This window comes from Lathamus discolor, chromosome Z (assembly GCF_037157495.1).
Source record: "Lathamus discolor isolate bLatDis1 chromosome Z, bLatDis1.hap1, whole genome shotgun sequence".
Lineage (NCBI taxonomy): Eukaryota > Metazoa > Chordata > Aves > Psittaciformes > Psittacidae > Lathamus > Lathamus discolor.
The window spans coordinates 56983809-57010241 of record NC_088909.1 but is presented as its reverse complement, the minus strand read 5'-3'; the positions used below and the strand labels follow the sequence as shown (position 1 = coordinate 57010241).

General features: G+C 43.8%; 1 protein-coding gene across 2 annotated transcripts in view; it reads left to right on the top strand.

Moving 5' to 3' along the window:
* Positions 1-1719: 1719 nt before the first annotated feature.
* Positions 1720-26433, top strand: part of GRIN3A (glutamate ionotropic receptor NMDA type subunit 3A) — a 74890-nt gene continuing 50176 nt past the window's right edge. The window contains exon 1 of one of the 2 annotated variants that reach the window (XM_065661151.1): positions 1720-2364. In XM_065661151.1, the coding sequence (XP_065517223.1) occupies positions 1735-2364 (630 nt within the window). In that variant the 5' untranslated portion in view covers positions 1720-1734. The remainder of the gene's footprint in view (positions 2365-26433) is intronic. The other variant, XM_065661152.1, reaches the window with a different exon arrangement.

Sequence of the window (26433 nt, the reverse complement as noted above, 5' to 3'; positions counted from 1 at the left end):
CCAAACAAAAAGGAGCATAAGATGTTTCTTCATGAACAGCTCTAAAGATGAATTTCACAGAAAGAAGAAAGGTTAACATTTAAAGGAGAAGAGCTTTTCAAGTTAAAGAATAAGGCTAGCACTAGGTCAGGGTAAACTGCTCGTGAAGCAGTTACCAAAAGATTTCTAACCACTCCAGGAGTGAAGGTCTCAGACCGCTCTTCCACGTGGGACAGCAAACAGCACGAAACAGCCCTGCCCTCCAACAGGTTTGAATCAGCCAGGGCAAGACAACGGGACTCCCCCGGGCAGAAAATACCCACGAGGCCCCGTGTCGGTAGGCAGCCTGCAGGTAAGCTGTGAGGTTATTTCCCCTCTGATGGGCAGCATAGCGGTGGGAGAGGGCTTCCTCTAAGATCCTGGAAACCGACCACGGAGCAGAGACGTAGAGTGCCACTGCACCGACTGGAGTGTTAAAGCCCAGGTGTTAGCGCGGCTCCCGGCTGCGCAACCCAAGACAAAGACGGGACTTTCCCTAGGCTCTTGCAAAAACGCACACAAACACCCATCTTTGCTTTGTGCTATTTTCTCTATGGCTTAAGGTGTTCTACCATAAAAGCAACATTAAAATGTCCGTGGCTTGCTGAATGGCGATCTCAGTTTCCACTTGTCTAAAAATTGTTTTGAAGCAGAAGAACATGAGAGACGCAAAGAGAACAACCAGCGCTGGCTCTCCCGACGAGTACGCAGTGCCGGCGAGGGCTGGTTTCCCGTTCCCCACAGCCGAGCGAAGCCCCCCGTTCCGACCCGCAGCCACTCCGGGGGCGGGGCAGCCCGGGGTGGCTTCTCGGGGCCGTAAAACCATTCCACTTCTCCGGTGCCCCGAGGGTAGTAGAGCCCCGCGGCAGCGCCCGTGCAGAGGTTTCCGTCGGGGCTGTCCTGGGACTCTCCCCCGGGGAGCAAGCAGCCGGAGTGGAGGGATCGGGCTATCCCCAGAAAGCCTCCTTCCTCCCCCGGGAGGCCCGGGGGTGCGGCGGCGACTACAAGTCCCGGCGGCCCGGGGAGGAGTCGGCGCGGGGCTGCCGCTCGCCGTCCCTCGCGGCGGGAGCGCAGCGCAGCCCAGCGCCCGCAAGTTTTCTCGCCTCCGGAGCTGGGCAGTGGAGGGCACCGAGGGCTGCGGAGGGGAGACAGCCGGGGAGAGAAGTGGGACTGGAAAAGGGAGCCTTGCAGGGGAGCCGGGCAAGGGGCTGTGGACTGGAGCCTTTCGAGGGAGACAGGGAAGGGAGTGCGCGTGTGGAGGGGAGCGGGGCAGGGGAGCGTACGGTGGCCTCGGAAAGGGGAGCCGAACCGGGCAGCCTTGCAAGGAACCCGGGCTGCGACGGGGAGCCGGGCAGGGCCGCCTCGTAGGGGAGAGTCGCGCTCCTCCCAGGAGAGCCGGGCAACGCAGGCACCCAGCCGCAGGAGCGCAGCAGGGACGCCCTGCCGGCGGCTGCGGGGCGCGCAGCGGGGGGCGGTGCGGGGTTCCGCCCCGGGGCCGGGCGGCTCCAGCCCCACGGGTCAGCGGTGGGCGGGCCGGGGGCCGATCCCCCTCTAGAGCCCCGGGGCGGGGGCGCGGCGGCGGCCCCATGGGCGGCGGCGGGGCTGGCTCTGCGCGGGGGCCGCCCGCCGCGGCTGATGCCGCTGCCGGCCGCCCGCGGGGTGGCTGAGGCGGGCGGAGGGGCTGGGGCCGGGGGAGGCGGCGGGCTGCTCCCGGCCATGTGGCGGCCGGCGGTCCGCGGACTCCTGGGCCGGGCGTGCCTGCTGCTGCTGCCGCCCTGTGCCCTGGTGCTGGCCGCGGTGCCCGGCTCCGCGTCCCACCCGCAGCCCTGCCAGATCCTGCGGCGCATCGGGCACACCGTCAGGGTGGGGGCCACCCACCTGCAGCCCCGCTCCGCCGCTTGGCCAGTGGAGGCGGCGGGCTGGAGGCGGGCGAGCGGCAGCCCCGAAGGGGTGATCGCCGCGGGGCCCCGGGGCAGGTGGCCGGGGGGCGGCGGGGAGCGGCGGCTGCCCCCCTCGCCGCGGGACGCGCTGCTGCTGGCTGTGGCGAACCTCAACAGAGTGGCCGGGCTGCTGCCCTACAACCTGTCCCTGGAGGTGGTGATGGCGATCGAGGCGGGGCTGGGCGACCTGCCCCTCTTCCCCTTCTCTTCCCCCAGTGCCTCCTGGAGCAACGACCCCCTCTCCTTCCTGCAGAGCCTCTGCCACACAGTGGTGGTGCAGGGGGTCTCCGCCATCCTCGCCTTTCCGCAAAGCCGCGGGGAGATGCTGGAGCTGGACTTCATCTCGGCGGCGCTGCGCATCCCCGTGGTCAGCATAGTGCTGAGCGAGTTTCACCGGCGGAGTCCGGTAAGGCGCCGGCGGGGTAGGCGGGGAGGCGGGCAGGGCTACCCCCGCACAGGGGCAGGCAGCGCGGTGTTCGCTGCGGAGGTGGCACCCGCACCCGGTTCTCTGCGGGGAAGGGTCCTGGGTCCGGCCGGTGTCTGGGCGGGACGTGGAGGACGTGGGAGCTGGGCAGCGGCCGGTATGCGGAGGGACCTCTGCCCGACCCATGCCGGGGAAGAAGCCCTCTGACTCTGGGGCCGTCGGAATCGCTTTTCTCGCCTTTCCCTCCTCCTGTATCGTCTCCCGTGTTGGCCCTTCCTCTGAGCCCTGCGGTAGAGGGGAGAAGCGTCCTCTCTGTGGAAAGGAACAGCTCGGTGGCAAAAGCTAAGTAGTGAGCCTGAAGTCATACCCTGCGTTAAGTTGTACACTTGAGAGGAGAAGCGGTGTCAAAGATACGTACTGGTGAGAAGCTGCTCTTCTGGTGGTCCTGAGCTTAGCTTTTGGAGAAATACATGCTTTGCAGACAAAAATAAGGTTGTTAGCAAAAAATTGGGAAAGAAAAAAAGAAAAAGGCTAAACCCAGCATTCAGGGTGTTTACTGAATTTATTACTGTTCTAAATTCTGTGCTTTCATCGCGTGTGGGAAGTGTAGGTTGTTCACCAGGTGACACTTCTTGGGGAAGGTGTTCACTGTAACTTGACTGCATTGAGCTCTCTAAAGCATTAGGATTTTCTTTACTTGTAGTTCATGCATTGTTGCTAGATCAGATTTTTGCTAAATCTAATTGCCTAACTAAAATAGTAGAAACTAAATTCTGACAGTATTAGTGTGTGTTAGTGTAGGTAAAATAGTAAAAACTAGTGACTGTCTTAGGCACAAATAGTAGTAGTATCCAACGGGTGCTAAACTTTCTATTACACAGAGGTGGCAATTGTCATGGTGTAGACCCAGCCAGTAGCTCAGCACCATTCAGCTCTTCGGTCACCCACCTCCAGGCGGGAGGAGAATTGAAAGTATGTAAACCCTATGGGTTGAGATGAGAACATTCCAATAACTAAAGTATAAGACAAAACCACTACTACTAATGATAATAATAATAATGATAAGGGAAATAACAGGGGGATAGAATATAAAACTGAAAGGGAAAAGAAAAAAAACAGCCATGAACACAAGTGATGCACAGTACAGTCGCTCACCACCTGCTGACTGATACCCAGCCCAACCCAAGTAGCGATCTGGGCCTTCTGGGTGACTCCCCCAGAAGGAATACCCCTTTGGCTACTTTGGGTCAGGTGTCCTGTCTCTGCTTCCTCCCGGCTCCCTGCCCCCTCTTCACTAGCAGAGTATGAGAGACTGAAAAGTCCTTGATCAGAGTAAGCATTACTTAGCAACAGCTAAAATATCAGTGTGTTATCAGCACTGTTCTCAGACTAAAGCCAAAGCACAGCAGTGCACTAGCTACTAAGAGGGAGAAAAAACAGTTACAGCTGAAACCGGGACAACAACTTAGTGTTACACACTCTGGAAAAGGTGACAGTTCAGTATTTTGCAAATGTGTGATTGATGCCAGTAATCATCTTCAGGCCAAAGAGCTGGAAGAAAATGCTCTAGTCTGGTATGACCCCTGCAAGGGAAATGATGAATGAAATGGCAGAACCTGCCATGTAAATAGCCAGGAGAAGTCGTTGTTTTGTATAAAGAGAGGTAGCTCAACTTTACCCTCAAAATGTAATCAGAACATAAAGAGTGCCAATGATTTTACTTTGCAAAAGTAAATGTAAAGCCCTGCGTGGATCCCCATTAGACTTCTGTATTTTTTGTGTTAGATTGTTATAGAAAAGTTAGGAAAAGAAAGTCTGTGCTAGGCAGCTCTGGGTCTGTAACTGAAGGTGTATGACTGCTGTATGCTGGTCTGAACTCTGATAGTTTTCTGTGCCTCAGCAAAATTCGTATAACTCAGGTTCCTCCAGATTTGTGCAGAAACTCAAGGGTAATCAGTGCCACTGAATGCCACTTTTGATGCAAATTGGGTGCCAGTAGCACCCAAGTTTTCGCAGTTACATCTACCCGTTTTGCAGCTACACTTACAGGTGCGATGGAGTCAGTAGGAAAAGTTCCCTGAAGACCAGATCCTAAGCCCAGCATTGTATTGCGATGCCTGTTAAAAACAGAAATATTTTCTCTTTCATCTTAGAGATGGGTCTATGTTGATGACACAAGATGTGTTAAGCATATATAGCACAGGTTAGAGCCCTTGCTCCTTTTCACAGACTTCAAAGCTTCTGCTTAACTTTCAGATTGCTTTCAGTGGGGAAACAACTGGATCAATCTATCCAAATCAGGACTTTGTTTTTTAAGCAAACATTTAATTGTCATAGTCTCCAGTGACAGTGAAACCAATGCTGGCATTGAACCTGTGCTGAAGAGAGTCCATTTTTTATTTTTTTTTTTCATCTGGGCTAAAAAAAAATCACTCTTCAGGGCTCTATGGATTAATAAACCCCCTCAGTCTTACTTAAAGGCCAGCAGGTAATACAAGTGTATTAGTCTTTCAAGATGGCTTGGAGAGCCTGACATCTTTCTGAACACTCTGTTTCATATCTTCATTCAATAAATACCATTTTAAGCCTAACTCTGGAGGCAGCACTCTTAACTTCAGCAGTCTTACCCCACATACTTGCCAGAGTTACAGGATTTTCAACAGCATCTTGGACCTGGGGAATGCCAGAGATACTGAGCTCAGCACCCTCTGGTGTGTTACTGCCTCCTGTAGTCAAGGATTTTGTCACCTACAGTCTCAATGCAAGCACTGGCATAAAATGAACATGCCATGGACTTCACACCTTCCTGCTTTAATGGCCCTGGAGCTACAGAATGGCAGTTTTAGAGGAAGTGAGTGTAAATGACATCCTTATAGGCAAGACAGATTTTGCCAATAGCGCCCAGCATGCAGTTTTCCAGAGAAGAAGAGTCAGAAGAAAACTCAGTCAAGAAGAACTTCCTGAGATCTAACCCTACTTCTGAAATGTGAAGCATCAGCCTGCCTGGGAACACCCTTCCCACTGATACTTTGCCAGAGCAGTTCTCCCTCCCCCAAAAACTACTGCTGCATGCCTTTGGGAGCTGCCAATAGTTAGCTTTCTTCCAGGCAGACCCAAAACTTTCTTGCCCTTGAAGAGCACTGCCCACTGTCTGCCATATGAGGAGTATGGCAAGCATACTAATGAACTCGACATTTGCTAGATGCTGTCTTGAGCTGCTTTACCTCAGCATTCAGAATTTTTGTTAGGATGGTTTTTAATGTAGTAACATCTAGCAAGTTCTCATTTTCCACATTATGTGGGGACAAAAACGTACACATACAGTTTGTACTGTTGCTGAATGTTTCCATCATTACTTCATACAGAACTTTCTTATAAGCATGTTGATTTTTTGAGCAGATCTTCCCTAATGTGTCAAAAAGCAATACTTAAAATGAAAAGATAGGGATCCAGAATTGAAATACTTTTCAATAATGCTGGCTGTTGCCTCTGAGACATTTGATGATATACTTCAAATATGTAAGATTGAGAGGAAATCCACATTGGCACAGCTGGGCAACGATAGTCATGTAGATACCTAGTGTATTCGAATGTCTTTAAATTCTGTTTCTCATTAAATTATACTCTCCTGAAGTAAATAAAAAGAAAAAAAAAAAAAAGAAAAAGACTATACTCTTCCTCCATGACAATTAACAATCACAGGACAACAGCCATCACAAAGTGTGGTACCGCATTTGTTCTGTTACAAGCAACAGCTTTTGAGGGAGGATCATTATTGTGAGTGGCAAAATGTGCATGTGGCTTGGATGCTACACAGGGTAAAATGCAACATGTTTCATTTTCCTATGTGTGTGGGATTTAATGGCTAATATATGCTGACAATAAATCCAGATGCTGACAATAAATCCAGATGCTGTTACGACCTAAAAAAAGCTGTTTACATTTTTGAGTTTACTGTCAGCCTTGTAAGTCTTCATACTCTTGGTAAACAAAAGTAGCAATTTAACACTAACATTCAGCAAGCAAAAAGCCGCTGGATTTCTTCACTACTAACACAAATGCAGATTGCACTGAAGCTTTGACAGCTCATTATTTTGGAGACAGCAACTCAAGAGCACTGATGCCATCGAGGCAGGGCTTGTCACGTTACATAGGTTTATTCTTTCATTCCAAGACTGCCAACATCATTAATAATTTTCCCAGGGATTGTACAGGGAAAAGATCATGCAACATGAGGCATAAATACAGTGATATCACTTCTAGTACTACAGTTCAGCGCCAACTCTGACTGCAGTTCAGAGTCTGAGAAGGATAGCCCATAATATCCATTTTATACATGATACTATCGGAAACACAGGGGAGATCATGTTTGCAGGAGCATTTTCTGAGCTTCAGAATTTAGGGAGTATTTTCAGTGGGTTTCAGATAATCAGTACTTTTGATGTCTTTTGACATGAAAAGGAATCTTTTCAAAGCAGTGAAACAGAATAAAGTAAATCTGAATAATCGGTGCCTGCATAGCTAGTCTCTGCTTTATCTGGTTTCCTGAGGAGCTGAAATTGCAGCACCGCTGATTACTGCCAAGACTTAAGAGAGGGTCAAAAGAATAAATAAATCAAGTCAGAGTTTTAGGTTAAACAGTGAATTCCCTGGTGAGGTAGCAAGCTCAGCCTCAGAAGAGATGCTGTAAAAAGAAACCGACGATTAATGTTTAATTTTTTGTTTGCTTTTAAAGGGATTATGCTTTTTCTTTAAAACAGCTTTATAGTGTGTGTATGTATATATATAGAAATATATATATTTAGATATAGATAGATATAGATATATCTCAAACCACCCTGGGTGGGAAATTATACATCCTTCCCTTCAGAAAATAGGCAGGAATATCACTGTGTGTATGGTGTCCCCAGGAGTCATACTGACCTGCCAGACACCTGCACCAATGAGGGGCACGCAGAAATTACAGCAAGGGAATGGAGATGTGGAAAAGCTTCTGTCCAGCTAAATGCCCAAAGATGCTTTTTCTCCTTCTTCAAGCCAGAACTGCATTTTTTGCGTAAAAAAAAAAAAATGGTTTTGATCATTCGAGAAAAGAAAGGTTTTAAAAATCTCATTTTCCAGGAGACTGCGAATCACACATTTAGCTGTATGCTCTGGTAATTCAAACCATAATTGCTAGCCTGACATAGTCCAAATGTTGAAGTTTGTACTAGTAGTTACTGTGTAGATGAGGAATATCTATTCAATCTTTCCCTGTAATCATCAACCCTTCTCACCTCACACTGCATAAATGATACATATGGCATGTACCTTTTTTTTGTGCACTTCAAGAGGGTTTATGGAAGGTGCCTTGAGGGAAAAAAAGGATAGAAATTGAAAGGACGTACAAACAGATGTTCACTTGCTTCTCTTTCAGCTAAAGGTCTCCGTTCAGTTTTGCTCATAGTGAGCTTTTGAAACTTGGACAATTTAGGCCACTGATCTTCTATGAAGTGAGAATTCTTTTACATTGCTGGCTAATGTAAAAAAAGCATTGTGTAACGTTTTTCTCTGTAGCCAGGTGTCCTGTACAGTCATTAATTCTTTTAAACACAGATTTCAGGGGCATAACTACATTTTGCTGGCAATGTTGTGGTCCTAGCATCATGTGAGAGGTCTCCTGTCTTAAAAAAGCAATTAGGTAGTATTTACTTACTGATCCAATTTTCTGCCTCTCACATGCTTCTCCCAGTATCATATGTTGTCCTCAGGTTGTTATTTTGAAAATGGTTTCACTTGTGCTTCTGTGCTGTGTTGGACATTGTCAGCTGTGAAAGTACCAGTTTTCATAGTTGACTTGTGTTGTCAGCTGAAGCCAATCTGTTACCTTTAAGTTGATAAATTATATGTTGAAGGGAAATGAGTCCTTGTTTATATTCTTCCCTGTGGTCAGAAAGCTCTTAAGTTTTGTGAAAGTGATGTTGGCGTAACATTTGGAAGTTGCATTGGCACCTTCTATGTTTTGTGAGGTTTTTTCACCCTGTTTAATGCTCAGGGACTGTTTTCTTTGTGTGTTGCATGCTTGATAACACAAGAAGTCATCCTTGTCCCCTAATTTTTTTAAGGATAGTTCCCCTATCAACAAGTTTCACATACTCAGAAGCATGGGACAATGAAAAGTTAAAAAAGAAAAATGAGTATTTCTTTATCCCATTTACAGTTTTAAGAAGGATTCAATTCATGATGACTTCAAAAGACCCTTTTTCAGAATGCAGGAAACTGGTGAGGGTATTTTGACTTTCAGTTTTGTCCTCTGGATCCTTAGTTTTAACATCCCATTGAAACAGAAAGAACCAGAACTCTGATGGGGTGAAATTTTCTAAGGATCACCTTTCAGTTCTCTGTCCAACCCCTCTCCTTTGGAAGAAAGCCCCTCAGAAACCCATTGAATTCATTGTCCTGCCACTGGACTTTTGAGATTGAGGGAACTTGCAGCTTAGAATGTTTTAGCATGTTGTATAGTACATGTATACAGCATTTTGAGATATTGGAATATGTTCTTTTCCCAGCTGTTTTGTTGCTTATGGAGGAGCAATTTTGGAGGTGAAAAAGTGTTTTTAGGCATATTAGTTAAAGACTTTGAAGTTGTGTGAATTACTAAAAAGTTGTTTAGTATTCCTTGCCACCCAAGTCTCAGTGGAATTTTACAGCAGGGTTCTTACTTCATCTCCTTTAAGTTTCTTCAGCACTTAGTTTAGAGATCATAAAGGTGTTTTTATTTTACAGTATTTGTAATTCGTAATATAAGTTGTAAGGCCTGGTTTGCACAGCTACCATTCACAGCGTTATTCACCATCCATAATTTTCTGTATATTTTTCTTTTCCTCGCAATTATTATTTAAGGAAATGTGGGACATGTCACAGTTTGAATGTCTGCTTGTTTCATACTTAGGGGGATATAAATACTGTGGTCTATGAAACTGGATGGTGCATCATTATTTGAAATGCATTCTTCATTTGGGTGACTTCAAGTCAACAGTGAGCAAACTATCTCAAAATCAAGAAGGGATTATTACCTAGGTTTAGAATGTCCACTCAGTCTATAATTATTTAAGGTATCTGACTCTGGGAATCCTTAGATAAAATTATGCCAATGATCACTTTGTTCTTGAAGTACATCCAGTTCTGTCAAGTTTTATCAAATCACTTAGTGAACTTTATAAGTTGTGGTATTTTCAATTACATCAATTCCCTTTGAAAAAGGTGGTGAAGAGTTAAGATATAGGAAAGGAGTAGAGAGAAGGTGATTTTTATAGTTAAATACTATACTAGTAGACTTTTGCTGTGTAAATGGAAAACAAATATCTGTATTGAATTGACTCTGAAACTCAAAAGCAAAGATACCTCTTAGTAGTTTGATACGCATTTGTGTATTAGTCTCCTTCCTTGTCGTACTCATCATACTAAATCCTGGAGAAAATATCTGAGCTGGCTAGTAGCAAGATTTTCTCATTCCTTATCCTGTGCTGCTTCTCGGATGCAGAAAAAGCTAAGTTAACACAGAATTTAATACTGCACATGATGTTTTGGTTTTTATTTTTTGCTATTCTGAGTGTTCACAAAACAGTCTTACTGACTGCGTAGCCTAGAAGAGGTCTTTCATAATACACTGAACAAGCTCATGTTGATGAGTGATTAAACTATGACGGGGTTGAATCGTTGGTTTTTAATGAATGACACACATTATCAGAAGAAACACCAAAAAATAGTTAGCTTTTTTCACTAAGTAAAAATTAAAATTTGGCCAAAAGAAAGACACATTTAAAGACAATTTGCTCACAGGTACTATACAAATACTAAAGTTATGGTACCAAGCAGATTACTAACAAAGAAAACACTCTAGAAATGTGAACTGGGGTGTTCAGTGTAACTTTCCCCAAGAATTTTTCCACAAAAGTCAGAGAAAGCACCCCATTTTTCCTCTAAAATGAAAGCAGAGTTATGGAAATTAGAAAACAGCCAAGAATCTTGTCATGCTATATGCTGTTCAGTTCAATGCTTGCAATTAAATTCAAAGACTACTTAGAAATATTCTCATCTGGGATGCATTTAATGATTTGTTTACTATATGCTCATGAAATAGTGAAAACTCGCAGAAGTTTAGGTTGTGTTGAATTTAGTTACAATTTTAAGCCATCAAGTAACACATTTATCTCATGTGTTCTATTCTTTTCCTCTGTTGATTTCTGTGTAATGTTTTGATGTGAAAGAAATCTAGTCATAGTATGGCTAGAATTTATGTATTTAGTGTAATTAGCAGAAAATTGTAAAAAAACACAGTTTCTTTTAAAAATCTATATTTGTCTTTCAAAGAAGAATCAAGCTATAAATTCATGGTCCTATAGATATTACTGAAGGGCTTTTAAGCAGGGGAAGGATCAGCTTTTCAGTCTGATTGAGTGAGAGAGTATACCGAATCTCACTGCAATAGCAATAGCAGAGTTTATTCTGAATAATAGCAGAGTTTATTCTGAATAGCTGAAAGAAGCAATAGAAAAGAGAGGTGAGAAAACAAGAAAAGGAAGCAAGAAAACTAGAAACATAAATATCAGTGGCACAGGGAAAGAGAAGGAATTGAGAAGAAAAGGAAAAGGTGCCCTGCCTTGTCTCTCCTTTTGGTGCTTTCAGAAGCATAAAACCAAAGGAACTGAATTTTGCGTGAAAGCACTGTACAAAGAGCTGGGATCACCAAGCACAGAGTGAAACAGCTTGACCAAGTCAGGGTTGAATTAGCAGGGCTGTCTTGATCCCTGGCTAAGGACAGTTACTTCCAGTGAGTAATCCTTCCCCAAAAAATAGTGCAGACCTCCCAGGAAACTGCTAAGCCAACATGTAGGAGAAGAACAGAGATTAGATCAAAGGTAGATAGTGGTTTATTGCAGCTGTGAGTGGAGCTTCTTGTAAAGGGTGTGAGGCCTTGGTGTGGGTAGGTGTAATTAGTGGAAGCCTTTTTTTCCTCCTTGGTGTTGAGAATTATAGGAAAAGAAACACACCTGGGTATCTCAGGGCTTGGTCCCACCTGATGCTCCATCACCTGGAGTCAGACATCTGGTCAGCATTTCAGAGTGCCAGGAGACAGACCAAGGTCACTTGTATGCATGCAGCAGCATACCAGGAGGTACTCAAAAGGGGTTTCATAATAAATGGAAATAAGTTTAGCCACAATAAGTGCAAGGTCCTACACCTGGGTCGGAGCAATCCCAGGCACAGCTACAGATTGGGCAGAGAAGAGATTCAGAGCGGCCCTGCAGAGAAGGACTTGGGGGTTCCTGGTTGATGAGAAAATGAACGTGAGCTGGCAGTGTGCGCTCGCAGCCCAGAGAGCCAACCGTATCCTGGGCTGCATCAAAAGGAGCATGACCAGCAGGTCGAAGGAGGTGATCCTGCCCCTCCACTCTGCTCTTGTGAGACCTCACCTGGAGTATTGTGTGCAGTTCTGGTGTCCTCAACATAAAAAGGACATGGAACTGCTGGAACAAGTCCAGAGGAGGGCCACGAGGATGATCAGGGGACTGGAGCACCTCCCGTATGAAGACAGGCTGAGGAAGTTGGGGCTGTTCAGCCTGGAGAAGAGAAGGCTGCGTGGGGACCTCATAGCAGCCTTCCAGTATCTGAAGGGGGCCTATAGGGATGCTCAGGGACTGTAGTGACAGGACAAGGGGTAATGGGTTAAAACTTAAACAGGGGAAGTTTAGATTGGATATAAGGAGGAAATTCTTTCCTGTTAGGGTGGTGAGACACTGGAATCGGTTGTCCAGGGAGGTTGTGAGTGCTCCATCCCTGGCGGTGTTCAAGGTCAGGTTGGATGAAGCCTTGTGTGGGATGGTTTAGTGTGAGGTGTCCCTGTCCATGGCAGGGGGTTTGGAACTAGATGATCTTGAGGTCCTTTCCAACCCTAACTATTCTATGATTCTAAGTTCAGGGACAGTGGCTTTAGGATTGCAGCTTTGGACATCAGTGACTGCTCTTTACTTGTGGTCTGGCCCTAAAGGTCTCTACATTTTCCCAAATGCCCTGTCAATCAGCTGAGTTTGTTCTTACCACCATGGGGAGAGGATGTGCAGATGGTGGAAGTAACAGAAAAACTTGGAGAAGGATCTAAGCTTGAGTAGGCAGCGATGATAGATGATTCATTTATTAAGGGAGTCACAGTTGAGCAAAGCCATTTGTGCAGGGGACTCCTTGTGAGTGTGACTAAGAAGTTCACAATCTGGCCCCAAGTGCTTCACAGCTATCACATCAAACTACTAACATTACTCTTGGTAATTATGGACAACTACATGAAGAACTCAGTAGGGACTTGATAGCATGTCATACAACAACTGCAATAAACCACAGTAATTGTTACCTGTGGCCTTTGCAGGGCACTGCAGCCAAATGTTTATGTGCAGCTGGCCTTGGGACCATAGACAGGATTTCAAAACATAACTATTCAGGCTTGATGTTCACCACTCAATCCTGAGCTTACTGTATCATTTCCTAATAACATCATACAATACAACTATTCACAAGCATCTTTCATCCCTGTAGCATATATATGCCTTGTTGGTGTAAGCAGAGAGCATGTATGTACTGCTGCTTTGGTAGCAGCCATACCTACCTCTGCAAGGTATTGAGTGCATTATCAGCAGGTTGAGAGATGATGCTGGACCTCTTGGATGCGCCCTGCTGCACGGAGTCTCCCTTGCAGGAGTGGTGAGCTGGGAGAGCTGTCAGGAGCTGACTGGAAGGTTTCCACTTCACGCCGTTTTGAAAAGGCCTGGTGTGCAATGTGCTGGCTAATTAACTTTTATCTGAAATGTTCCAGTCACCTGAATCTGCATGGCCTCAGGCAGCAGATGGGGAGGTGGAGAAGGATAGGGAGAAGAGTGAAGGTGAACACAGCTGCCAGTAAAGCACAGTAACCAAGGAAATTACTGTGATCATTTGATTGTTATTATTATACAGAAGAAATCAAATGTTAAGGAATTCAGAAGCAGGCAGCATTTTTATCTTTTCTTGTATTTTTATTACTTTGTCTTCCCCAGGTTTCATCTGTGATGATAGTTTCCAAGGCCTGTTTTACAATGTGGAAAATATTTTAAATGCATTATAAAAATCTATGAATATGCTGCACGGGCATATTTTAAACTTTTAGTATTTCCCTAAAGGGATGCTATTCCACTTCCAGCTTTTTTAACACTGTGAAGGAAATGATTGCCCTAGCTGCTCGTAAGGCGTTTTACAAGGCTTTCTAACTTAAGACAGAGCTAAAAGATGAGATAGATATTCAGGCATAAACTGAGATTTTAAAAATTAAGTTTTGCATTTGTTGCAAGGAAAGAACTATTAGACATAGCAATTAATAGCCAGAAAGAGCAGCTGTATTACGCACCAGGCTCTCTCAGTGATGCTACTGATAAAGCAGTTACATTACACTCATCTTAATAGCATACTCAGTCAAACCAGCTTAAAAAGACTTTTTTTTCCTTTTTTGCAAATCAGATGAAAAGTCATTATTATGAGTTCACAGTTTGATAATTTTCCGGTGCTATTTTAGATGAAAGCATAATTATTTATCACTTTCTCAGCATATAAGGCTTACTCATATATAACAGCTCCTTGTAGGAGCACAGTTTTTTCTACGAATTTACTGTATTAAATGTAAGCATTAGAATGTGGGAAAAATAGATCAAACCTTTACCTGGAGCTGATAGCTACCCTCTTTCTAGAGTGTACTGGTACTGTGATTTACATTTTCTTAGTACAGTAGTGTCATGGAGTTTTTATTTCTACATTGGAAGGGCAGTTGTGAAAAGGTGAAAAAGTTATGTGCCTGGGTTTCTTCAGTTTAAATTGCCTTGAGGCAAATGAGGGTGAATAGTTGAAGCACAAAGTATTAACTACTTTTGGTTTAAGCTTTGAGACATAAAAACTTCAGACATCATTGCACTGTGTTGCACTTGCCAAAAAGGAATTTCAATGAGCTTATTTTCAGAGTACAAAATCAAGTAAAACTTTAAAGGAAGGCTCTGCTTTTCTGCCATCTCTCTTTCCCAGTCATCCAGCAAGCACACTACATGCACCAGTAACATTTAGTGCTATTTTCTTGCTCCAGGACCACAAGAGGAGATGGTGTGGTGCTATATGATCTCTGTATGTCCTCTTTGTTGCCAGTTATGCAAAACTGAATAGACTGCCTGGTGTGGCACACAGATGATCTGCTGCTGTTGGCACCTGCCTTCCAGTGACACAGAGGGGCAGCTCATGCCAAACTTCCACTGGCATCTACTACATAGCTAATGAGGGGTGAAATGATAAAGCATAGCATCAGTGGTTGTTCCTCAGAGATTTTGGGGTAGAAAAAAACACCACATATTAATCACCTCTTTAAAAGTTCATATCACCATATGTTAGTATAGAAATAGGCTGGATAGACTGGTATAGTTAACAATACTCTTGTGGCCTCTGATTAGGAATCTTGCATCAGCAGTCAAAAGTGGGAAGCCAAAATTACGATTATTCAGTCACCCTTATGATCATCTTTTATACATGAATTATTTACGTAGTGCAGAGTACTTACACAGCTGTTAATTAAAACCTGTTTTTGTCATTCAGTTATACCCTTAACATCTCTTTACACCTTCTAATGATATTTATTTCACATTCATTATGCCATATTTTGCTTAATGTTATCTTTCATTGTATAAGTAGAAAATCCTTCAGTGCAGAATGCTTGTGGGAAAGGATTCCTCATACTGAGAGTTTCTTTTGAGAGAGAGATGAGTTATCGTCTGTTTAGATATTTGATTTAGATATATTTTAGATATCATCTGTTTAGAATATTGATGCCCAGAATCCCCAAGCACCCTCAGGGTTTTTTTTCAGCTACACCATTTTCTACCTACTCATTCATTTTCATGTGACATGCTCATTTCACCTGTGCTTAATCTTGCCCATTAGTCTTTGTTCTGACACCCTGTCTTCCACAGTAGGCTAATACAGATCATGGAATCTTGACTCCAGAAAAAGACTGCAAGGCTCTATTGTGATACAAATGATCAGCAACATAAATTGCTCATCACTCACTGTTCATCACATTCTCTGAAGAGCACCAAAAATAAGACACTTATTTATAAATAGCTCAGCCTGCTAGATTCCAGTGAAACTCAAATTCATATCTTCCTACCATTTTGACAGTGCATATAAATATGTAACATGTAGTTGTGTGAAAGTTAGATGTGCTGCAATGTCCTCCTTGGGCATTCACAACCCTTACAGGTTTACAGCAAAGAATAAGTTGCAAATTGAGACTTGTGGTGGGATGCAGTATACCACATGTTTAGCATAAGAAAGATGCTTTGCTTGACACTGAATGGGAGCTTGTTGCCTATGTCATACAGCTCTTGTATTCCTCCCCAGAAGTGTAATTTAAGAGGAAAATGAAGTGAGAATTCACAGTGAATAATACATCTGATAACCACAGAACTTTTTTTTTTTTGCCTGAAAACCACCTGAAATTTCTGGAACAAGCATGAACAATATAAGCATTTGGAATAACTGCATCCCAAAGCCTTCCAAAACATGTATGAAAGTGCTTCCTTTTACTGCACTGGCTTTGAATAGGGACCAGCTTGAGATACAGGTTTGGCTGGTTGGCTGAGGTGCATGATTAATTGTTTTTGTCTTCCAATCTGATATACGCAGGAACTGGTGATACACATGGAAGCTGGAACTTGCAAATACTGAAAGTGTTTGGTTTTGCTATTCATTTTCTATGAGCATTTGTCCTAGTGTAATTTGACTGCTGAAATGTTCATGAAAAGCAAATGTTGGTGAGAACAAGAACAGCTGAAGTGAATAATTTCATTCATGTGAGTATCTATGTTGTTTCTGATGCAGTTGCCATCATTATAAAACCAAAGCAATATATTCGTAATTCCTGTTCATGTAAGTGTGGTATGGCTTTGCTTAGGATGAGAAACTAGTCCAACAAGATCTGTGGCTTGCAATATTAAAACTATATTCAGAAGCAAACTTAATGCTTCCATCAACTTTAATTTTAAATTTTACCTGACTTTGCCTTATTGTCACTTGAGAGTTCCCTTAACTTAAAAATTTATAGAAAGCCATTCACTAAGATTAAGAATAATTCAGACAGTTCATCTTTTTGTGGATCCATATTATGCCAACACTGTGAGAGCAGCTACCTGAAATAAGGATGGAGTGAGAAGGTAGCTGAGCTCTTCTCCCAAGTAACAAATGATAGGACAAGAGGAAATGGCCTCAACCTGCAAGAGAGGAGGTTTAGATAGGATATTAGAAACAATTTCTTCACCAAAAAGGTAATCAGGCATTGAAACAGGCTGCCCAAGGAAGTGGTGGAATCACTGTCCCTGGAAGTGTTCAAAAACCACATAGAACAGGCCTGTAGTGACATGGTTTAGTGGTGGACTTGGCAGTCCTGGGGTGACGGTTTGGCTTGATGATCTTCGAGGTCTTTCCCAGCCTCATTGATTCAATGGCTCAATGTCCGGCTGGAGACCGGTAACGAGTGGTGTCCCTCAGGGATCGGTGTTGGGACCGGTCTTGTTTAACATCTTCGTTGCTGACACGGACAGTGGGATTGAGTGCGCCCTCAGCAAGTTTGCCGATGACACCAAGCTGTGTGGTCCGGTTGATACGCTGGAGGGAAGGGATGCCATCCAGAGGGACCTTGACACGCTTGTAAGGTGGGCTGATGCCAACCTTATGAAGTTCAACCATGCCAAGTGCAAGGTCCTACACCTGGGTCAGAGCAATCCCAGGCACAGCTACAGACTGGGCAAAGAAGAGATTCAGGGCGGCCCTGCAGAGAAGGACTTGGGGGTGCTGATCGATGAGAAAATGAACATGAGCCGGCTTCAGTGTGCGCTTGCAGCCCAGAAAGCCAACCGTATCCTGGGCTGCATCAAAAGGAGCAAAAGGTCGAAGGAGGTCATCCTGCCCCTCCACTCTGCTCTTGTGAGACCTCACCTGGAGTATTGTGTGCAGTTCTGGTGTCCTCAACATAAAAAGGACATGGAACTGTTGGAAGAAGTCCAGAGGAGGGCCACAAGGATGATCAGGGGACTGGAGCACCTCCCGTATGAAGACAGGCTGAGGAAGTTGGGGCTGTTCAGCCTGGAGAAGAGAAGGCTGCGTGGGGACCTCATAGCAGCCTTCCAGTATCTGAAGGGGGCCTATAGGGATGCTGGGGAGGGACTCTTCATCAGGGACTGTAGTGACAGGACAAGGGGTAATGGGTTAAAACTTAAACAGGGGAAGTTTAGATTGGATATAAGGAGGAAATTCTTTCCTGTTAGGGTGGTGAGACACTGGAATGGGTTGCCCAGGGAGGTTGTGAGTGCTCCATCCCTGGTAGTGTTCAAGGCCAGGTTGGATGAAGCCTTGTGTGGGATGGTTTAGTGTGAGGTGTCCCTGCCCATGGCAGGGGGGTTGGAACTAGATGATCTTGAGGTCCTTTCCAACCCTAACTATTCTGTGATTCTATGATTCTATTGTTCTGTGTCTTCTGAGAGACATACAAAATTAACACAATCTTATTAGAGAATAGTAAGTAGCAAAATTGCTTATTACTGTCAGTAAGAGGGTGGGAACTAAGTATGCATCTGACCACTGAACAGGGGACTCAAATGGGAAATTCAGTCTTCTCTAACACAGTTATAAACATATAGGAAAATACCCAGGGCTGAGTATCAGAATAGTTACTGGTCTACTAGTCCAGGCATACAGAAGTCCAGCTGAATTTCCTTGCTTTGTCAGAAGTTTCATCTGGAAGGTTAAATGTTGTCCAAGGCTGTCACAATCAGCAGTAACCCGTTGCCTGTCTGTAAATGATGGTCTGATTATACAAGTGCATTTGACCACTACCCAGTTTAACAACGGTATGGTGGCCACTGGAGCTGTTGTATGGTGCTGCAGCATCCATCCTTTTTAAGAGTTTTAGTGGCAAGAAGAAGCAGCATCCAACCCAAAGAGCAAGTTCCCTGCTGTGCACAGAATCTGTTCTTTGCAGAGGAATTCACTTGATCTGAGCAGTGCTTCCAGTCACACAGCATGGGCCAGACCTATGCTGCCCTCCTGGTGGGTTTTTTACCCCTTGCCTTCACCGCGATCTTAGATGGCATTGTTCCAGCAGCCTTCACACCTCTTTGCCTGGTGTTCCCTACACATGGTTTAACAGTCCACATGTGTGTCAATTAATATGTTCAAGCATGCATAAAATCTTCAGTCATTTTAAGAGTGGCCTCTAAATGTTGCTCATCTTTCAGAAGAGAAAAGCAAACATTTCAACAAAAGATCCTGCTTTCTGTGAGTGACTCTCCCCTTTATTCTCAGAGCTGGCTGGCTGTTTCCCTCCAATTTATTAATAATACATCCTGGTGTTTCATGTGGTAGCTGATAAACGCTTTTAAGCAGGGAATTTTACAGAATATTTCAGTTCCCTTGCTCAGATGGGGCAGTGCAGCCTCTGTATTGATGCAAAATACCAAACAATATTACAGCAAAATTCAGACCTTCCAGGTTTTTACCTTCTTTACTTCCATCCAGTTCACTGAAATGTGTAGAAGTGTAATTTATCTTCAGGAAAACTGATCAAGACTTGCAATCAAGTGCTAGAATCACGTAAACAGAGCAAACTGAAATGGGGAAAGAATTAAAAATACATTACTATTTCTTCAGGGAGTATGATTTTTTTTGTGATATTTTTGTTGTTGTTATTGTTGTAGGGTCTCTCTCCGTGAAGCAGTACCATTTCCTGCAGAGAGAGACAGCAGCTTTGATTGTATGTTCTTGCCAGACTCATAGGAGCGATGGTCTGTCATCACTTCCTTCCAGGTTGTCTGGGGGAATTAGCTACTCCTCTGCAACACTTCCCCTTGTTCAGAGAGTTAAAAAGAATCAGCAGCACCAGAAATAGTCGATGTGTATTCCTTGTCCCCAGGCTTGGTTCAACAGACTCTGCAGAGTCATTGCGGATTATTTGCATGGAAATAGATAGATGCAAACATCTTGCTGAGATTAGTGAGACATGACGCTTTCATAAGCGCATATCCATGTTGCACTCCCAGGGCGCACTTCATTTTCGCTGGTTCTTACCCTCTCCTTTAAGAGGATACAATCACCCACTCAAGAAGCAGAAATAGTACATGACTAACTATGTCACAGAACAAATGATTAACGCTAAGTAGTTTGTGCTAGCTGTTTGCAAACAATCCACGTGCCAACAATTATGCTGAAGCAATTTTGTGAATACCTAACTCAATGTATTTTGCATAACTTAAAGCTGGCTCCCAAATCATTAAACTCGTAACTTCAGTCTTGTTTGTTAAGTTCATAAATGGCATCATTTTTTTCTAGTCCATGGAACTGGTAGTGCTAGGCTTGTCTGTGATGTTAGTCTGTAATGCTGGACTGGCGAAAGCTGTAGGAAGGATGGTGAATGAGGTGCCATTTAAAGCAAGTCACAGCTGCTGTGTTTTTAGAGTTTACAAGCCACAAAGTGCACAAGAGGCAGTCGTATTCAGGCAGATCCATTAATACATCTGATATTTTCAAATTTGCAGCTACACCAATAAGATATTATTTGCCTCAGCTGCATCCAGCCTACCTACAGGGATATTGGTCTGGCTGCAGACTGCGTCAAAACACTCATAGAGTTTGTTGTCAGGAGCTGAGGGCTTTTTCATCAGCTGCAGTCACTCATCAGCTACCTGCTGACGTCAGGATTAAAGAGCTGGCCTAGAGAGAGCATAGCATCCATGTGCATCATCATGTGGGCCAGGGCAGGAAAAGCTGAGCTGTGAGGAAGAAAATGTCTTGTATGCCTGTAGGAAGCTGAAGCACAGACAGGGGTTTATTGATGCATTTGGTTTGAAGTATCTGAGAACCTTCTGTGCATCCCTAGCAGATCCTAAAGCACAAAGCTCTTAAAAAATAAATTGAATGCCCAATGTACTTGGGTAACTGGTGCTTTGCAACGAGCGTAGTGGTTTTCAGCTGTCACAGAGTTGCACAAACCCTAAATAACTTTAAGGAGGAGATATATTTTAAAAGAGGGGGATACATAGGCGGTGGAAATGACCAGGAATTTCAGCAGAAAATGGTAGAGCCTGTATCAAAAAGAAAACTAGATTTGTAAAGGCCTTTCCCCTCATTTCCATGCTTCAAAGCATTTTTCTCATGAGTAACATCCAGCCTGTTAAGTTGTTGCTACTGCTTTTGTTATTTTCTCATGAACAACCCCTTAGCAGATTAATAAGGCAAACCCTATTAGTCTTCTACAACAGTTTTTTCCCTTTCCCCTTCCAGAAAAGTAAGACAGCTGTACAAATAAGATTTTGCGTAAATAGATAGGATTAAATACTTTATTTACAATGAAGTACATTTGGTATTAAATTCCATCACAATAATTTGTCCAGCTATTATTTTTTTCTGTAAGGGTAATAGTATATTAAACTTCCCCATCAACGAACTGCTAGTAAGAGCAGTGCACTGAGTTATTTTTGTCCATCTGCTGTTGAGTTTCTCATTAACAAGAGAAGATCCTGTATTTCTTTGATGTGTATGTATTTCCAGTTTTTTTTAACTCTGTGCAGTTTAAGCAGCTCTCCAGCCCCACTAGCAGTGTGAAGCTGGCCTCTGTTGCAGAGCTTGCCCCCAGGCTGCTCACTGAGCACTAGCCGCATAACAAAAAGGAAGGGAAGGCTGCAAGGCAAAAAGCTCTCTTTTCATGGTGGAGCTGCTGTGTCCCGGGCAGTTACTGGGGTTCATTGCCACCAGTAGTTGTTTATCCATACAGTGCTTCTATGCAATTGCAGCAAGAAAGGGAAGGCTGATGAGCTTCTCCTGACAGTGTGATACTGGCACCAGCCGCACTTGCCACAGGCAGAGCCAAAAGAAAAGAGAATTACATTCATTTGTCCAGTGCCGGTGTCCTGTGATTAGTGCTATTTTCTGGCGAGGGATGGTGTCAGACAGCAATATGAATCTTCAGTACAGCCAGATGGTCCTATCAAGCATGGCATGCTGTTTTTCCTAGTTCGTATGGTCACATATTTGTCTTTGTTCTGTGCCCCCTCTCACATGCATATGGTTCGACACAGTACTTGAAACCTGTGAATTATCAAATTACCTCCACAGAGCCCAAACACAGTACAAAGGAATGATTAAGTATAATTCATGTTTTATAGTGATTTACAAGCTCTGTGCAATCACTTAATTGTTGATCTAAGTGTCCAAGCTAGGTGCAGAAGAAGAGAAAACCTGGTAGCAGTAATCTATGCAAGTATTTGTGCATAGTAGAGAGGTGATGGTATTGTGTATTTTCTCTCAAGCATTAAGAGGAGAGCAGAAGATTGAGTCACAACCAGAAGCTGTAAATATTAACGATCTATCATATTATCAATCAAAGGATGAAACAGACCTAGGTGGTGATTTTTGATAAGTTCTCCCAACCCTTTTCACAATACTTGCTGTAAGCCACTTTCTGCGCTCTGAAGTACCTACTACAGTAAGGCCTTGTTTCATAACTCTGTACCCAAGACTCTTCTGGAATACAATGAGTAATTAGAAAGTTACTTATCCACTTAAAAATAATGAGGAAGTCATATTGCCCAAATGCTTGCAGACCTGGGGTCCTGATGAGACAAGTATCGGTGGGATGGGTAACACTAGTCTGGACAGACAGACCAGTGCACCATGAGTATTGCAATGGAATAAATGCCAAAATTATTTAACAGTAACCCATAAAATAAATCACTTTTTGTTGTTTTCCACATTCTTTATCTGTTGAAGCAGCTGTGTCTAGCACTGGAAGGAATGGGAGATTTGAGCCCTTAGATTCTGCTTCTGGCAAAATCTTAGTATATTCTCGAAGTCCTGTGACCTATTTCTTTTTTTGTTTGTTTTCCTTTTTCCACTGTGACCCCTCCCTGTGTAAAAGGGTGTGAAGTATTTATCTAGCTCTAAGCCTTAAGATGAGCAGAAAGATGGAGAGCAATTTCACAAAGGAGTACGAAGCCTGGCCCTAATGTGGTGGTGATCCGTGCCTCCAGGGACACTGCGGAGGGGGTTATCCCCATTTTACTGATAGGGGTTTGCTCAAAAACAAGAGACAAGAGGAGGCAGGGATTTTAAACCATACAGCTTGTTTTTTGTGTTTGACAACCAGCCAGAGCCCCTTTCTCCTCCTCCTCCTCCTTCTCTCTCTGTGTGCCTTGGTAACGGGCTCTGCACAGTCACACACTTTGTGGGTAGATGCTATGTGCTTTGTTGGAAACTCAAATGCTTCTGCTTTTGGGGGCGTGAGGTAGGCGCCTCCTGATTACAGGATCAGCCTTATTCTGTGTTTTGCATGCCCAGAAAAGCAATTTGCAAACTCTGCTGCAAACTTCTAAATTGTGTAGTTGGTTTTTTTTGGGGGGTGGGTTGGTTTGGGGTTTTTTTTATTGACAGGTATCAGGATTGGGAAAGAAAAGTGGGGAGCAGTGATTAAAAAATTATAGTGAATATAAGCCGTTAAGCTTTGCTGCATTTTCAAAAGACACATTCTTTTCCTCTGTTGAAAGATAGTAAATCTGCAGCTGAGGAGCTAACGAACATCACACCCCCAAGTTTGTTTATTTTTTCCTCCTGCAGCAACTGCAGATATTGAACGGCACTTACCCTTGAACTGCTTCTTATGCAAACAAACTGCTTCCTGCTGAGGAAAGTAGGTTCCCCACCTGATGCAATTAGTGAAAGGCGCCCAGTGAGGTGAGGATGCCTGTGCAGAGTGAGACTCTCCTACCCCAGCCGGTGGGGCAGCATCATGGACTTCGGGTGGGCAGCAGTGGCATTTCACAGCCACTCGGGATGGCATGTCCCGATCGCCCGTCCCCCCTCTCAGCTCCCTGCTGACTGTGTTTGTTTTTGAAAGAGGTGTTTGTTTGTTTCTTTGTTTGTTTTTCCTATTTTTTTAACCCCTGTGCACTCTCTGCCCTGAGAGCCAATTGTAACTCTTCTAATTTTCTATCTCTCTAATTAAATCGTTGGTGTACTAAATAAGAGATCTCAAGTGAAGATATTTAAATTCTGTGCCTGATTTTAAGCCAAGCAAGTACATAAAAGAATTCACCATAAAGCCATGATTTAGGTGTCTAGCTTCAGAAAGATGAGCTAACTTAATCAACCCTGGCCTCATTTAATAGAGTTAAGAGATCAGTCTTTGAAAGGTTAATTCTCAGCTTTCATTCATAAGAGAAATCAATATAGAACAAAATGCACCTGTAGGTGAAGTTAATCCTGTGAAACATGCCTGGAGCAAGGCACAGCCGAAGCAGATGTGATGATGAGCTTATGCTGGCTTTCTGAGGAACGGGAGATGGGTCAGCATTAATTCTCCCACTGTATATTGCCGTTTACAGCTGTCATTTCATAATTTCATATGGCACATGCTTTGTAACTTCATGCATAACTTCATGTTGTGCAACCTGCAGGTACTTCTCCAACATGTAGGGACCCATATAGAAGCTAACTTTTGATCACTGGTCATTGTCCTCAAGGTGCAGCACCCAGTGCCTTGCAATAGGCAGGGCTGTCCTGTGCCAGGTGCTGCCTGCAGCAGCAAAGCTCTGCACACCACATTCTCAATCTGTTCTATGACATTGGCTCAGGATGAACAGGGAAGGTTTTTCTGTTGAATTGCCACTTCCTTCCCCATTTGTCTACAAGATCAAATGACCTAGTTTCACTCTGCTGAGCTGCGAACACCAGATAGCATTGCACAGCCTGTTTGTAGGCACACAGTCATTTGTAAAAATAATGAGACACAGGGGTACTGCTGCTGGGGGTGTGGGGAATGCAAGTGCTCGGGAAGAGCTGAAGACACTTTCAAGGGGTGCTGTAATTGGTGAGTGAAAATGGTGGTCCAGATTTTATTCCTTGCTGCAGATGTTAATGATTAATAAAAATCTACTTGGATTAAAAGCTGCATAGGAGATCAGAATGGGTAATAGCAGCTTTTGTAGAACGACTTTTAGCTACATAGCATGAATCATTCTCCATACCCCCCAGTCTTCTTCATACCCCCTCTCCTTATAATCTGTACTTTCTTCCAGAATTAATTTGTTCTTGTTCTGTGAGAATTTGGTTTATGCCTAAAAAGCTAGGTGATACAGAAAGTGTATTCATAGCCTGTTGTGCTTGAGAAAAAGTAGCATTTTCTAGTGATACACTGCAACATGTCCATCTTGCTGTAACAGCGCAAAGATGGGAATGTCATTGCAACAGCCTTTTATGCTGAGGAGCCTGGCTGGAGTGACATGCCAAAGAGTCCGGTGTAAAGCAGTGCTTGGCAATGTGCATTGTAATTACAGCCTTGATTGCCAAATTCCCTGTCAGCTCTTTCGCTGTGTTAATGGTAGTCCTCAAGAGGAAGGCATCAGAGCAAACACCACAAGCAGTTAATGTGAACTTTAGAAACCTTTTCTATATGGGAAGCCAAGAATTTATTGTTAGTCTAATTAAATTCCTAGCAGTTTTGTCAAAGTAGTATTAGTGGTCCCAATGATGCTAACACAGGCAAATTATCCAAGTACTGCAGCTCATTCTCAGTAATGATATGATTCAAATTGCCATATACACAGTTCCCGTATTTCTTTTCTCAGATGTTGGTGTCACCCTTCCATGCACCTCTGTGTCCTGAGCTTGGCATCACAAATCTTTAGGGAGACAGAGCAAGTGTGTGTATGTTTTCAGGAGTTGGGGGTTGTTGGTGGCAAGTCATCTGTGCCCCAAGATCTCTAACGGAAGAAATTTTGTGTTGATGGCAGGAGTTCGTTTTCTGGGTTTGTTTTTGGTAATTTCTGTATGTTTGTTAATGCAGTCTGTATGTCTGCTGTTATTTATTTGACCATTCCTCATTTTTTTGCAGTTCCAACTTACATCCACATTTGTGGTACCTGGCACATACTACATTTGGGATACTTTTTCTTTGCTCTCCCTAAACCCAGTTTTACTCAGCTCTCAAGGTGGCAAATTCCTAGTGATCAGCAGGTTGGTGAGTTGTGATTTTTAGTCCTTCCACCTCTGGTGCCATCCTGTGCGTGCAGTGGAAGGCTTCTACTGTCATCTTGTGATAGCACCACCAGGGATCCCTGATACAACCCCATTTGTTTTTTTCAGCAGCCTTTGAATTTGGCAATCCAAGTAACGTTTTATTACTGCAGCCTAATCTGACCTATATCCTTGATCTAGCATTGTTAGTAGTCACTCTGATAGCTACTTAAATCGTTTTCTTCAAGTTAAAACAGCACCACTGATGTGTTATAAGATTTTTTTTTAGGACAGGGTCTTCCTGCATCAACCTCAGGTGTTAGGAGTGCCACAACCAAGGAGGCAGATCTCAGCAAGCCCAAGTGTCTCCTTCCATGTGCTACCATGGTTTTGGCTTTGCTGCTGTCAAAAGCTGAATTACTACCTGTCCTCATGAACCAAAAACTGGGGAAAGAAAGCTCTTTCGCTATGCGTTGCCTGAATAATACATGTGGAGAAACTCAGACTGCCTGCTTTGGGGTTGCTTTGAGACAGAGCCCTTCTGACTTATGGCCAGGATGTGAAAAGCACCAATGTTAGTGAGGTGGAAATGTTTTGTGAGATGCTTTTCTCAACAGAAGAGCACACGAACGCCCCTAGACATTACGCTGAAGAGCTTTGAGATAGTTGATTGCCATCTCTCTGTAAGGAAATAATTAAATTCTTCTAAACACTATTTTATTTTAATAATTTTTATTATTCAGGCTTATAGTGGCATTCAGAGGAACCCCAAAAAGATAAGCTTCTATGGAACAACCACTGTATTTGCATCCTTTACAAGTGTGGGAAGACTTGTAATGGGATAGCTGCAGACGAACACCAAATGAGAAATTGTGCTCACATGGCAGCCTAGATGACGCCAGGCATGAGGAAATGTTACTGCAAAATAACATTAGAGAGAAAGTCGGGGTAGAG